At 42.4% G+C, this 14699-nt stretch overlaps 1 protein-coding gene across 3 annotated transcripts; it reads right to left on the bottom strand.

The window, feature by feature from the left end:
- Positions 1-27: 27 nt before the first annotated feature.
- On the bottom strand, positions 28-13148 carry irf2b (interferon regulatory factor 2b). Of its 3 annotated transcripts, none has more exons than XM_004563615.6 (9): positions 12910-13148; positions 9908-10000; positions 9686-9785; positions 8343-8519; positions 8163-8209; positions 6343-6463; positions 5807-5959; positions 4884-4921; positions 28-3073 (listed from the first exon to the last, which is right to left on the bottom strand). In XM_004563615.6, exons 2-9 carry the CDS (start codon positions 9992-9994, stop codon positions 2804-2806), a joined length of 993 nt encoding a protein of 330 aa, XP_004563672.2. In that variant the 5' UTR covers positions 9995-10000; positions 12910-13148; the 3' UTR covers positions 28-2803. The 3 variants fall into 3 exon arrangements, with proteins under 3 accessions (XP_004563672.2, XP_004563670.2, XP_004563671.2); XM_004563613.6 differs by having other exon boundaries at positions 6343-6466; positions 12910-13147; XM_004563614.6 differs by lacking the exon at positions 12910-13148 and adding an exon at positions 12774-12879 and having other exon boundaries at positions 6343-6466.
- Between the last annotated feature and the right edge of the window lie 1551 nt (positions 13149-14699).

The raw sequence follows: 14699 nt of genomic DNA on the forward strand, positions 1-14699 counted from the left end.
GTCGTGAATGAGGCCAAACAGCCTATATAAATACAAAAAAAGTTTTTATTCAGATTTACGTGGTGATTCACATGAAGTCATAATGTACAGACAAGAAACAGTGGTGACAGGTTGTGGTGAAAGCCTCTTTGCTGCATTGCAAGAAGCAGAACAATGATCTGGGTTTTTTTCCTTTCTTTCTCTCGTTTGAACTCACGGTTGCCCTTTATGGTAATAAGCTAAGTGCAAAAGAATAAGACACACCCCTGCTTTGAGTTATCAGTGGCTCTGAATCACATGAAAGCATAAAAATAAACAAACGAAAAGATTAGCAAAACGCACGATACCATGCCATCAACACTCATTGCTGACTTTTTGGTTGTAACGACATTGCGAGAGCAGAAATAAACACGACAGAAAAGTGCACTTTGGGTACTTAAACCTGGTCAGGTTGTTGTTTTGTTTTTGTTAAGGCAATACAAAAAAGGGAAGTGATGTCAGACCAGAAGACAAACTGGAGCTAGAGAATGGAAAGATCACTATAAAAACAGCAGTCCAGTTAATATGGCACATTCACATGTCTCAAACAATTCATCGCGACTGCTATGCATCTTTATTCTGCCTTTGAAGGTTGCGACCAAATGGCTGAAAATTACAATTTTAAAAACCCACAAGGTTCAAAATAAAAAAACATGTTTGTTATGGCTGTAGGAAAAAAAGAGAGTGATAAGTAGTAATAAAAGGCTTTAAATGTCACCCTTGAACTGAAGACTGTCACTGTGAGTTTGTGGCGCTCTGGCAATAAAGGCACATCAAAGATTTGCTATCGAGGAAGCCCAGAGCTCTGTGATTCAGCGAGAACCATAAATAAATTCACCACGATCGTTAATGTGCGTCCAGTGTTAAAATTCTCCAGGAGTTTGGTTTAGAAAATAAAAAGCATAACAAGTCACCTACTTTCCCTACTGTTTTCCTACTTGAGCTGTGCTTTAGCCTGCTAGCTGCCAACACATCTTGCACACTGAAAACATACTCCCCGCAGCCTGCGAGTCAGGGGCTGGTGATTCTCCACGGGACTTGATATAAACAGCTGGGATTGCAGTTCATCCTTCTGTCGACTTTTTGCATTCCAGCAGCTCGGAGTCATTGTGTTACAGGTTGTGGGGAGTACGATGTGCAGACTACTGTTAACGCAGTCAGGCTAGTGTTGGGCATCACAGGAAAACAGGACGGAGCTGAGCACTGGAATGCTGAGGAGGTCATTCACTCAGCTTAATAGGCTCGTGTTCAGCTCCATCTTTTTATCCTTGTACTCTATGAGTAACTTGGCATGATTCATAGTTTAATTCATAGATTAAAATAATCTTTTCTCTTGGTGCAGCCCCTCAGTTTATGCTCTTTCTTCTGATCGGCTGCATAAAAACAAAAGCTGGGATCGATGGGTGGTTGGTCGCTCTAAGATGACCACGTCAGGGCAATCTTCCTATGATTTGTACTTAACAGGTCTGCTTTAAGAAACTCCTCCAACACAAGGAATTTAAACCTTTGCAGTGCCGACCACTTCCTCATCCCTCCATGCTTCCTGTGGCAGTGCTACCTGCCTCCCTGCATGTGTCAGCAGCAGGCTAAAGCACACATAGTTTGAATCCAGCTACGCTATCAAAAGGCACACGCAATCAATAACAGCTATCCCACCCCTACACCCCACTCTCTCTCACACAGTCACACACCCCAACGCACATGTACACAACAGTGCTGTCTGTAAGGTGCTGAAGCAGCGTGCAGGCATACACAAGAATCAGCTATTTACATTATTAATACCAGTAGGGAGAGGTGTGTGTGTGTGTGTGTGTGTGTGTGTTGGTGAGTACTTTGTCCTGAGGTCGACAGACAGACAGACACACGCCTGCAGGGCCTCACGATGATTGTCGTCCTCTACACAGATAAAAACAGGCCTGTGATTGACGCCTGCTTCGCCAAAACAGAAGAATTTTTGAGTCACTGCTTATGAACACAAGTGGTCTAACCATGTGTCCCCAGCAGAGCCTTTCACGGCAACACTTGAGCTCACACTGTGTCATGATAATGACTGTTGACTGGACATCTTAAAATCACAACACAGCGGATGAATAAGATGATGCAAACATAAAGACTTTACTTGGGCATGGCGCCCATTTGGCTACATATTTTAGCTTTTTAAATTTTTATTTATTTATTTACCATTTTTGCTTTTTGCTTCGTGCTTGGCAGGCATCCTGCCCTCAAACACCAGCTCCACTCTCTTGGAGTTAACGGACTTTAAACAAAGAACAAACCTATTCATATACACAATAAAATCTTGAAGAACTTCTGAGAAGTAAAAGCTAATTTTGCTTTCAAAGGTAAAAGTAGTGAAATTCCTTCACTGGCGTTTACTCAAGTGTTACCACGAAGCAGCGGGGAAAACCATCAACCAGCGACACACAGTGTCCATGGCTGAGCACATGGTGTTTTGCAGTGGTATGCTACGGTGCACTTGCTCCTAAATTTGATACTGCACATAGGTCTGCAAGTCCTCCACACATTGAAGTTAATTTTTACATCAGGAAGACGTGCAGGAAGTAGAAAGTGACCTTAAGTGCTCATCACTTTGTGCACAAGTCAATGATTTCCTCAAATGAAAGGAAAGAAAACAGAGAAAATGTTGGCCCAGACAGATATTAGGAAAAATCTAATTTTTGGAGGTTTGTCCCTTTTTAGGCCCCACATGGCTCTGACGGAGAAAACAAACATTTTCTGTCTTTCATATGGACTGGATGCAGTGATGCTACTCCCACGTGTTAGGTCAAGAGGAAGTGATGTCAGAGGTTTTCATAATGACACTCGCGCGCACTTCATGTGTGTGAGTGCCTGGCGTGGACACGAGAGAGTTCTGGTTGTAGGTCGGCGTCCAGCCATCGGTGTGGTAGCTGATGAGCGGGGAAGGGTCTCGTGTGCTCGTCACCTTGAAGTTGGGCTTGGTTGTACTGACAAACGTCGCCATGCCAGGAAGAGAACACGGGGGAATCCTGAGAACTGATGTGCTGTAGTCCCGCCTCCAGGCAGCACCGATACCCTGGAAGACAAAAGAAGAAGGTGATGTAGAAATATGATGATAATTTTTTGGAGATTTAAGAAATAATGTATAAGGCAAACACCTACAACGCTCTATATTACAAGTTTGTCTGTGAAGGTTCTCAGTCACCCAGGTCATCGTAGTCTAAGGAGCTTGCAAAGAAAAGCATCTGGACTTCTGTAAGTTGCTTGAACACGTTTCACCTCTAATCCCAGAAGCTTCTTCAGTTGGAACGTCAAATTGTGGAGAGTCCCAGATTTAAGCCCTGTGGGAGTGGCCTCCCTAGAGGGACATGGACCCCCTAATGATCTTCTACCTAATCACACAAGCCAAAAAGGAAATCACATGACAGGGTGGAGCTAGGTTTCACAGCAGGTTCACCTGAAACCATGGCCCATTGTGACCTCCACCCGTTTTCACACCTTGGTTCGTGTGATTAGGTGGAGGATCAATAGGGGGTCCATGTCCCTCTTGGTGGGACACTCCCACAGGCCTTAAATCTGGGACTCTTCCACCATTTGACCAATTTAAAGAAGTCCAGAGGCTTTTCTTTCCAAGCTCCTTAGCCTGCTTTACATGTCACACATTCATATAATATCGGGGCTGCTGTAGCTGAGGAGACAGAGCAGGTCATCTAACAGCTGGAAGGTTGGTGGTTTGATCCCTGGCTCCTCCAGCTTGCATGTCAGAGTATTCTTGGGCAAGATACTGAACCCCAAGTTGCTATTTGATGCGAGTGTGAATGTTTGATAGAAAGCACTTAGACCTAGTAAGAAGGGCTGAAGTAGAGTACCATTTATCAAACAGCACTCTATTGTATGCACTTGCTGTGCCTCACATAAATTACAATTAGCACTTAACCTGACATGCATGTTTTTGGGCTGTGGGAACAAGCCGGAATACCTGCTGCAAACCCACAGAAAGGCTCGAGTTGGGATTTGAACCACGAGCCTCATTGTTGTGAGGTGACATTGCTAATACCAACGCTTCCTGCTGTATTTATTGCTACAAAGGTTAAACATGAAACCATTGAAAATGTGACCTGTCTGGGAGTGTGTGCGTATGATTACGCATGCACATGACAAGTAAGACATATGGACTGTGTGGCTGTCACGTACAGGCCTGCAAACAGGTGATTTTACGAAGCCTGTTATAAATAATGTGTTTGGTTCTCAAAGGAGCATAAATTTGTTTCGTGTGATTAGAAAATAAACCTTAAGTCTTGTGACAGAAATCTGCTGGTTTGGTTTAGTTATTAATCTTTTACTGTTATTTTTTCTTTATTTGTTTTTGTTCTGTTTTATTCTTTAACTGTCTGACTTTATATAAAAAGGTTCCATATTATTGTGAGCCAAAACACATGTGTAGGTATTTGTGTGTGTGTGTGTGTGTGTGTGTGTGTGTGTGTGTGTGTGTGTGTGTGTGTGTGTGTGTGTGTGTGTGTGTGTGTGTGTAATGTTCCTGTAATGTTAAGTGAGAGTGAGAAAAGGGAGGGTCTTGTCAGGAACTACTGCTTTCAAATATTAACAGTTTGATATGAAGCTGTCTTTTGTAGTCTAATCTACACACACACACACACACACACACACACACACACATAACAGGACTCTTGTGGTCTGGTAGGCAAACTTCACCTGGAGCTTTAAACTCAAAGCGGTGCTCAGAGAAGTAGCCACACGTGCACACACACAATCACACGCCTTGTTCAAGCCGTACGGTTGAAACAGGTAAAAACCTGTTTATCTGAAAATCAGACCGGTTAATGATTCAGTTATTACTCTCTCCCCTGTACGTATAATCAGATACTAACCTCTTTGATGTTTTCTGTATCACTTTCTGTGTCGCTGCCTGTTCAAAAAGAGACATGCACACAACTATTACTCCCTCTTACGTCACACACATCAAAGGGAAAAACATGCAGAAAAATTACGTTCAGTTAAAACCATGATTTACAGCAGAAAACCAAACTGACTACGCCAGCATCCGCCAGTACTGTTCTCAAGAAAACAAGGGATACATGAATGACGTCCATTTGCACCCTGACTCATAAAGTAATGGTGCAATTTAAGAAACACGAGAAAGAAATAAGAAGCAGAAAAAGGAAGATGAAGACTCTGATAGTCCACTACAAACTGAAAGAGGCAGCTCTGCCTGAACGACTGACTGGGGGAAGAAAAAACGATAGCTACACATACACAGAAAAGAGGGTGCTGATGAAATGAGTAATGGCAAATCAGTGAGGCTCAAGTACAATAACCTCACAGCCCCACACATAATAATCACAGTTAGAGATCTGTTTAACAGGAGCAGGTTTTCCTCCTCTCTACAGCTGGATGAGCAGCTTTGCCTTGTTAGTTCTCTACAGGTAGGGCGTAGGAAAGATGCTGGTGGATGTTGAAACCTAAGACAGTGCTCTGACTGGTATCAGCAGGTCATCAGGTCACAGTTTCGATATTTCACAAGTTGATGGAGGCACAGAGCAAGTGTCATTTAAAGAGAGAGAAAAAACAACTGATCTGATCTTGACACCAAGATAATGCCACCGCTCTTCACTCTACAGAGCGTGCTCTGTGTCTGCATTCGTAGCGCTGCTCTAAAAAAGGTTACTATGTGGTCAAAGCTCCTTTGAATAACTACACAGCGGACACTCCTACGAGCCTGCTCCACCCTAACTAACGTATTTATGTTTCTCCTTGTAACAAAATGTGGCGAGGTGCAGTTGTGTTGTCTTACCGCCGCACATAGACACAGGAGAGATCTGCAGCGGGTACGGGTGGGAGGAGCTAACAGTCTGCTCCTCATTCTCAGTGGTCACCTCGATTGTTTGACAGACAAACGGCAGCTGCTCACTGGTGATCACATGGTCTTCAGCTTGACTGTGGATCACTGAGGATGGACAGAGAAGAGTCAGGATGAGTGGGTTCATAATCCTTTGTATCTGTAACGACCTTATATGTGAGTAAAGTACACCAATGTCTCCTCTCCAAGCACTTGTCTTAGTGAAAAGTTGTAGTTGGTGTGACGACAATCAAACTTTAAAAAGTTAAATGATACTGAGTGGAGAAAGGGAGGGTTTCGTCATTGCATAATGTGCGTGTTCACGCTTCTTGTATTTCTCCTTCTGATGCAACATCCTCAGGCCTGCCACTGTGTTACAAACCTGACTCATCTGCTTAGTCATTGTAAGCACAGGTCAAAAGCAAACAGGTAGCACATACACACAAATGGGATAAAGGTAATGGGAAAAAAGAGAGACGGTGGTGTGATACCTGACACACTGTCTGTCACTGTCAGCTCCACTGACTCTATCTTGATTGTTTCATGTTTGGTGTAGTCAACAGGTCCAGCATCAGCTTCAAGAAGACTGTTGTCTGGAGATGGAGAGCTGACCTTCTGGTTTCAAGAAGGAAAAACGATTTTTAAATGATGGACGATCAAAGTCTAAAGACACTTTATTTCCATAACAAAGAGCTGACGTCAGTAATCAAAATAAGCGGTAAGACAACACGCCAAACACCTGACCATACAGCAGAGAAAGAAGAAAAAACAATAAGCAAAGACATACAACTGATTAAAAAAAACTATATATAAAGTTAATGCTACAGTGGGCACATTTTTAAGCATTAAATGGTTTTTTTGCTCGTGTCTAAACAGAAAATAAGCCTTTCCCTGACTTTCAGCTATCTCACACTGACTGCTGTTTGAAAGATGCTGGATGGGTTTTCCGCTACAGTCCCAGAGTGCCTTGCCTCTGCTCCCAGCATTAACAGTGAGATTAGAAATGGAGTCACAGTTAAACAGACAAGCTCCACACAACAGTTAGTAAACAATTTGTCCACATCAGTGGTTATACTAATGTTAGCCAGAAGAAAGCCAGTTGTATCTACTGAAACTAGTCAAGAAAATCATATCATGTCATCATGTTGCAGGTTTCCCAGCACTGCCATTGGCAAAAATACATTGAATGGAAAAGCTTATCTGATCAGCTAACTTGATCCAAAATACAAACTTGCATCACACTGAGTATGTGGTACTGGCTGCTCTGTCATGCATATGTTGGCTTCATTGTCATTTGTGGTGGGAAAAAGGACCATCAACACAACGCTGAGTACAGTTGAGTGTTTTAAACACTGTCTGCAGAGTTTGAGTCTATAAAGGAGATATCTACATCACATCTATTCATACACATCAGAAATCCCAAAGGTTGTACCAGGAATATAATAACTTTAATAAACTCTAACTGCCTTGAGCCAGCAAAGAGATGATATGTGTACTTTAAAAAATGAAGGGATTTATAAACAGCTTTGTTAGAAACGAGCTGCCCTGACAGAGAGCATACTCAGACACAGCCTGATATCTGCATCAATTCTGCTATAAAAACACATTTTGCCAAAATATACTGAGCTAACCAACCCCACCACATTAAACAAGTGCACGGCTTCCTTTTTTTTCTTATTCAAATTTCCTGTTCCAAAGCAAACAGCTTGACCCTGTGATGTCCTGCTATATCTGATTTTTTTGACTCCTATTTCTAAGCTCGTTCTTTCAGAAAGTGAGAATAAAAATGCCTGAACAGATTTTCTTAAAAATGTTTTTCTCCAAGTAAAGCTTCAAGATCCACCTATTCATCAGTGCGATACAAGCAGCAGTTACCGGTCGGACTTCTGACAGGCAGAACAGAATTCCGGTGAGTGTGTGGTACCACACCTTTTTTTCCTGGTAAATTTCTCTGTCATGTGTGGAACTGAGCAACAGTTGATTGTTCAAAGTAAGATAAAATGGCAGGTCGCCAGCTCAAAGGCTGCGTGTCATTTCCAGAAGTGTTTTCTTTGCCTTGGCAGGAAAAAGCACTCACAACACTTCTTAGTAAACCATTTCTGTCATACCAAACGTGTTACCAAACCAGCCAGGAGGAAAAGCTGCTTATCAGCTGCAGGTTAAAGTTTGAAATAACTAATCCTGAAGAAACATGATTGTTCTAACATGCTGCTGGTCGCCAGCACTGCTCCAGGATCTCTATCTTTGCTGTTTCATTCCTCTACATCCTACTGTAGCATTGATGTGATCTCCATCCCATACGTTTATCTACCTCTTTATTTCCTTTGGACTTTCTCTCCTTGTCTGCCTTCTTCTTTCCTAGAAAAAAAAAGAAAAAAAAACATTCAACTGAGTTTCCAGTAACCTCAAACAACAAAAATGAGGAAACAATTGAGTTTCGAGGCAGAATGATAAAACTGAAAGAATTTATGACGACAGCAGCAGCACTCACCTTTCTTGGCATTTCTCTCTGAGGAGGAGAGCATCTTATAAACTCTGAAGGCATTGGTTCCCTTTTTGATGCTTTTGTCCTTTACCTCCTCGATGTCTGGCAGGCTGTTCATGGCACAGCGAAAATTAGCCTTCCATGTCTTTGGATCAGGACGGTCTACACCTGGCTGGTATTTACCTGATTCAGACACAAGAAGGAAAAAAATCACTAATTTGTCTTTTTGTGGTGGATTTCAGAGAACAGCTTCATCACTATGGAGGCGATCATTTCTCAGCTAACCAGTGTTACCAGTATGCATACTGACTCTTGTTGACTCTATAATATTAGCTACAAAGACTCTACTTGGTTAGTTTTTGCTGTTTAATTTTACAGCAGCTGGTATTATGTGACATGTTCACTTCAAGTCAGATCATAGTGAAAAAACAAGGAAAATATATTTCTTTGTCTTATTACATAAACTCATTTAATATGATACAATTAGACCATTTATTGGTCAAACTAACTATTGCAATCAAGTACAGGCACCACCAACAAGACTGCAGCTGCTTTTAGCTCGATCTGTAATAAAGTAGCATTTCTCTCAGTGGAAAAATTAACCTGAAATATTTAAACAATGTAACAATTTCCCTAATATTATCCACCAATGAGGTCATGTGACTGGTTTGCTTTGTTTGTTAGCAGGATTACTCCGAGGTGAAGGTTTACGCAGCTTAGCAGTGATTAACGTTTGATCTGGATCTGGGAATTTTTAGAGGGGTTCTTTACCACCAAGGAGCAAAAGTTGGACATTTTACATCATATGTTCTCACATACCAACCAAACTGAAATGTAAAAAGCGATTGGGAGACATCATCTGACAGTCTTCAAACGTCCTTCTAGCAAAGATTACACAGATTATGTTTTCTCATTTACTGCTGTAGCAAAGCAGTGGGGATTACCCTTACACAGACATTGTGTGCTTCCTAACAAAGTTACCTGAGAGCAGGTACTCAAGCTGTTCAGCACAGAGCCAGCACACGTGGTGTTTACATCAGGTGAAAAATATGGAGTCAAACAAATGCAAAAGGATCTCATTATTTTAGGGACGGTAAACAAACAAGAATTTCCTGATGTTACTGTTCTCCGTTTAAGTGAAGCTCAACTTGGATCCTTTTTGAATGTTACTGACTGGGGTTAGCAACGAAGAGGAACACTACTCCCAGTGATATTGAAATGAGGCATTTTATAAATCAAAACTCTCTGAACTTAGTCACAGAAGTGTTTCAGTGTGTAGCAGGCATGAAAATCAGAACCGCTAAAAAGGAGAAGCAGCAGCAGAGGCTGCAGTTAAATCTGTGCAATACCCGTGTGTATGGCCCATCTCATGAAGAGCGGAGCATCTTTCTCCAGGTCCCAGCCATGACGGGCAGCGTGCATCCAAGGAATCTGGAAGATCCTCTTCTCCTACAAACAATTTACATTGTTTACATCATCTTGAATTTCAGAGTGTGTGTGTGTGTGTGTGTGTGTGTGTGTGTGTGTGTGTGTGTGTGTGTGTGTGTGTGTGTGTGTGAGACAACACTCACTTTGTTAAGCCATTTCAGCCCTGGAATCTGACAGGATTCGATTTGTTCCTGTAACCAGGGTCTCATCCTCATTCGTTCTACTGGCATTGCGGTCTGTGAAGTCACACACACAGAAACGTTATTATGAATGTGTGAGCACTGGTATTGATACTGGGATTCAAAGATGTTTTTTTACACATAGCATAGTGTAGCAACTTTAAAAAAAATAACAGAAATGCTGTAATACGTGATCTGCCGTGATGCTCACTGTGCAAGAACACTTAAAAAATCTTGTTTCACACAGGATGAACGGAGCGGCTGCACCGAGCCAACGACAAACAAGAACGATTCTGAACCATGAATCACCCAGAGCTACTCAAGTAGAGCTGGAAATTAGCATAGCAGCCCCCCACTGATGTTTTTTCCCCATTCATAGTCATCATTTCAGAGTGAGGTGTGGAACACAGTTGAATCAGATCTGTGTGTGCTTGTAAAGATAAAACTCTTGGCCAGGCTCTTTAATGTGTTCGCAAAGAACAGCAGCCATAAAACACGATTCATAAATAAAAATGTCAGCTCATGTTTGTAGCTCTACACTCAGCCTCACACTGTTCCAGAGAACGACACCTGAAATGAAACAACAATGGACCAAGAGGAAAAAATGAACACAGAGCTCATAACCGTCCCAGAAAACTTTAGCCCACCCATGTCGCTACATTTGATTTAAGGGCAGAGTGATGATCTCTGCACACAAACCTGATCAAAGTCCAGTCAGGCAGACACTCCCTGCCAGCGCAGTGCTTCCCCAACAGGTTAAACAAGGTGAAACAGCACAGCATCAAATCCAAAATATCAAACAAGGCTGAGCCTTTCAGCTGTCTCTGTCTTTCAGAGTCTGCTCAGTGAAAGCTCACAATATCACTACAGAAAACACAAGCTGAAAAAGATACAAGGAGTGCAGCACAAATGGCACACATGGGCAAAACACAGGGCCCACGTCCCAATTCAACACAGCCCCTGGTGCCCAAAAATGAAAACTAAACAACCCACGCAAATATCAATAAGAGACAGCTTTGTGTCACCAAATCTCAACGCAAATGACTTCAGCAAACACAAACTGATATTTCACCTTTAAAGTCCTATCAGCGCACTAAGCTCTCAGTGGTTTGCACACCTGAAGCATCTTTGACTTGCTCACTGTTAACAACCCAGTCAAGCTGCCATCAGGTGCAGGGCAAACGCTCCTACAAGCAGATCCAAGTATGCTGCGGGTGCTTCAGTTACTGCTGACCTGAGATCAGTTACACCTGTGCATGCAGCATTCAAAAACAGACTCAAAACCTTTTTTGTTTGCACAGGCTTACACTTGTTTACTTTAAAGCACTGTAATCCTACATGTTTTTATCTTATACATGAAGCACATTAAGTTTACATATGATAAAATATGCCATTGCTGTTCAACTCAGATGCAACAGGGGGCGCTGCACCGATCACTGTGCAAACAAACTGTGCTGTGCGCTTCAAAAGCAGACTTTGCTGGTCTTGGAAAGACAGACAACCGTCTCAGGTGTTCCCAGCAGACTACATGACACACAGCATCAGTTAGAAATCATTCACACAGGTTACTTACAGTCACACTAGCGACTCAGGACAAGAAATTTATTTATTTATTCACAGATAAGACAGCTCATTAGTTCATATATAGTAAAAACGACCCAGGTATCTCTTCATCCTGATTTATCACCCAAGTTCTGACCGCAGCTTACTTCACACGTTAAAAGCAGCACGCTCACATTCACAAATACGAGCATTTGTTTGTTCTTAAATTACGTCTGTGGATATTAATATTTTATTAATATTTTCATCATTCACAGACATGCAGTTTAACTACAGATATACTTGTAAAAACTTACAGTTTTATTTCAGAGTATGTGACGCTGACAGAAGACATTTTCTAACAGAAAGACAATTGAAGGGAAAAAAAGACCCAGATCTATTTTAACGCATTCGCCAAATTCACTTAACTCAGCACTATGTCATGTTTCCGCTCCGTTTTTCAGAGAGACAGACTGCATCTAAGTCCTCTGAGAGAACAGCACATGTGTGAATACATTTCAATAAGCAGATGTTTAATAGGTGGAAGGGGGAATCATCACAGCGGGACTTTAGGGTTAAATGAATGCGGTTAAACCGTTGACGCAAACTATACTGATTTCTGACCAACATGTCATCACAGTGCGTGGCACTATGTGTGCTTTCTTCTGTTTTTTTACTAATTGCACAATGAGGAACATTTGCTGCTGATAATGCGGAAAAATTGGATCAAGAAGAGTTGAAATATGTATTTACACTGTGTACATAACGGTGTCTACACAAATATAGTCCAACTGTACATTTAAAAATATAACATTCAATATTATAACATCAATACTACTTTTTAAATTATTAATAGTATTACTATTATTATTTCTTCAGTGTATAGCACATTTATTTTTATACTGCTAAACATGGTAAGTTACCTGTCACGGAGTGCAGACAATATAACACTTGTAGTGTTTTCAGTGTAAATAACACGCACTAAGACCTGAATACTGTTCACGGCTCAGTCCCGCTGCTACTCACATTATAACACGGTAAATACACACAGTTACAAACAGATAAACACTGTACACTTCAAAGAGCGGGAGGATGCTAGCAAATATTAACAATTCCAGGTAAACAGCCACATCAGCGCTGACTTTCCAACGTTAGTAACGTGTTTGTTCTGGAGTCGAGTCTGCTTTAGCAGCAGGGGTCAAGTCAGAAGTTTATCGCGCCCTGTGTGTCTACCGCCTGCCACCGAGCTGACCCAAAACAACGAAGTCAAAAGTGAAAATAAATCCCATACCGAGTCATGAAACGCGGAGACAAACTGCAGAACTACTTTCACTTGAGCTAGGGATCCGTCATGTCGCCCTGTAGGAAGTCAGTGTGGCCAGGGGAGCGCAAGGCAGCGACGTTAATATGCGGAAATAAGATGTTACCTGTTAGATTTGGACGGCCTCGGGCTCCACAGTCCCGCTGTCGGAATAAGAAGAGCAGCCAAAGCCGGACAGATTAACGTGTTCGAGGTTTTAAGTGGAAAAGGGAAAGTGTGGTCGTCGTTTATTTCTGTTTCTGCATTCAGACCGAAAGCAAAACAACGGCCGCTTCGGGAAGTGGGGGCCAGAGCTGGAAATCCCCCTCCTGCTCTCGTGCTCTCGCTTTGGGTCGGTCTCGAGCGTCGTGAAGTCTCGCGTGCGCTCGCACACGCCAAAGCGAAGATGGCTCACTCCGTTGTGTTTTGGGGTTTTTAATTATCTTTTTTACCATTCACCTTGCCACGCCACTGCAAAACACCAACATTAAATCACTGCACGACTAGGCTACATATACATAGCTCAGTGACTAGTACCTGAATACATGTCCTGGCTAACTGTAGCAAATACGTGTTTAAATGTGCAAGCAGGTGAAACACGACGGAAATGACTCCCCCTCCCCCCAAATCGTTTATTCTTAGGACATAGACGATCTTTGAGCTGAATTTCATTTTCACTTCCTCTGTGTCTCTCTCCCTTCGTCGCCCCCACAGCTCCTCTTCTTTCTCCGCCACTGCAACTGGAAACGAAACTAGAAACTTCTCACAATTGTGTGTGTGTTTAAGGGGTTGGCAGCAGCACACCTGCCGTTGTGTGGAAAGGACACGTTTGTAATGTTTCTCCTCTAAGTGTGTAGCTGTGGCCCAGAGTCAAGCTGCAGTTTAGAGTAGTGCACGCAGTGATTCCGTTCATTCTTTCAAAAGAAGAATCGAAACTGAGCTGTGCAGTTTCACATGAAAATGTCTGCAAGCTAGCAGCAGATCGACAGATTCCCAACACAGCAGCATGTATGCATGACATGTGTCTGTTTTTAATGGAAACTCTGAAGATAAGGCTTCCACTGGCACACTCACACGTACTGAATTTCCCCATTCGTTTATGATTGTTACATTTGGTGTTATTTGTTCTGCCGGTGAGTCACTCCGCACACTGTTTCTGTTTACATCAAAGAGAAAACAGCTTTGTCAAAATCTGGGAATGGAAAACGTGATGTCTGAGAAGCTCCAACCTCCACACTCGATCCTCAACAAATGGAAAGTGTGTGCCAGCTCTCCACGGGGTCAGGGTTATCTCTGTGACACACACAGCTGAGCCCGGGGAGGGGTCTGACAAACCTATCCAAGGAGTTTGTATTTCACAGCAGTGGGCCCCGGACAGAAGCTGCCTTCTACGCAGAATACAGACGGTTAAAAAGAAAAACGGAAGAATTAGAAAAAGAAGAAGAAGAAGCTGGCAACTGTCTAAACAGAAAGTCTTATTTCTTTTCTCGTTTTCAAATTAGCACTTCCACATGGTCGGTGCATCAAGGGTTAAACTGGGCCACAGTTTCAGTTCCTGAAACCTGCTGAGTCATTAAAGGCCTCTGAGAACCACGTTAGTTGTTCCTCTGGCCTCCTCTAGTGGCTGCATGTTCACACCGTTGGTTCAAAATACAAAACATCTGGCCTGTCATATGGTCAGCTCTATGAGTGTGTGGACTGCTGCTTCTGCACGCCACCAGAGTGGACTTTAAGTCAAACAAAGAAGATGTGACTGAAGTGCGGACCTTCAGCTTCAATTCAAGGATTTTAACACATGTATTGAATTAAATGTTTTACACATAACCTCCCATTTTCAAAGGCTCAGAAAGAACTGATGATTCAAAGTGTTGAACCTGAGTTTGGTAGATGTTCACTGGAACTCTCAATATGAGGTCC

The sequence above is a fragment of the Maylandia zebra genome, linkage group LG2 (assembly GCF_041146795.1).
Source record: "Maylandia zebra isolate NMK-2024a linkage group LG2, Mzebra_GT3a, whole genome shotgun sequence".
NCBI classification, from domain to species: domain Eukaryota; kingdom Metazoa; phylum Chordata; class Actinopteri; order Cichliformes; family Cichlidae; genus Maylandia; species Maylandia zebra.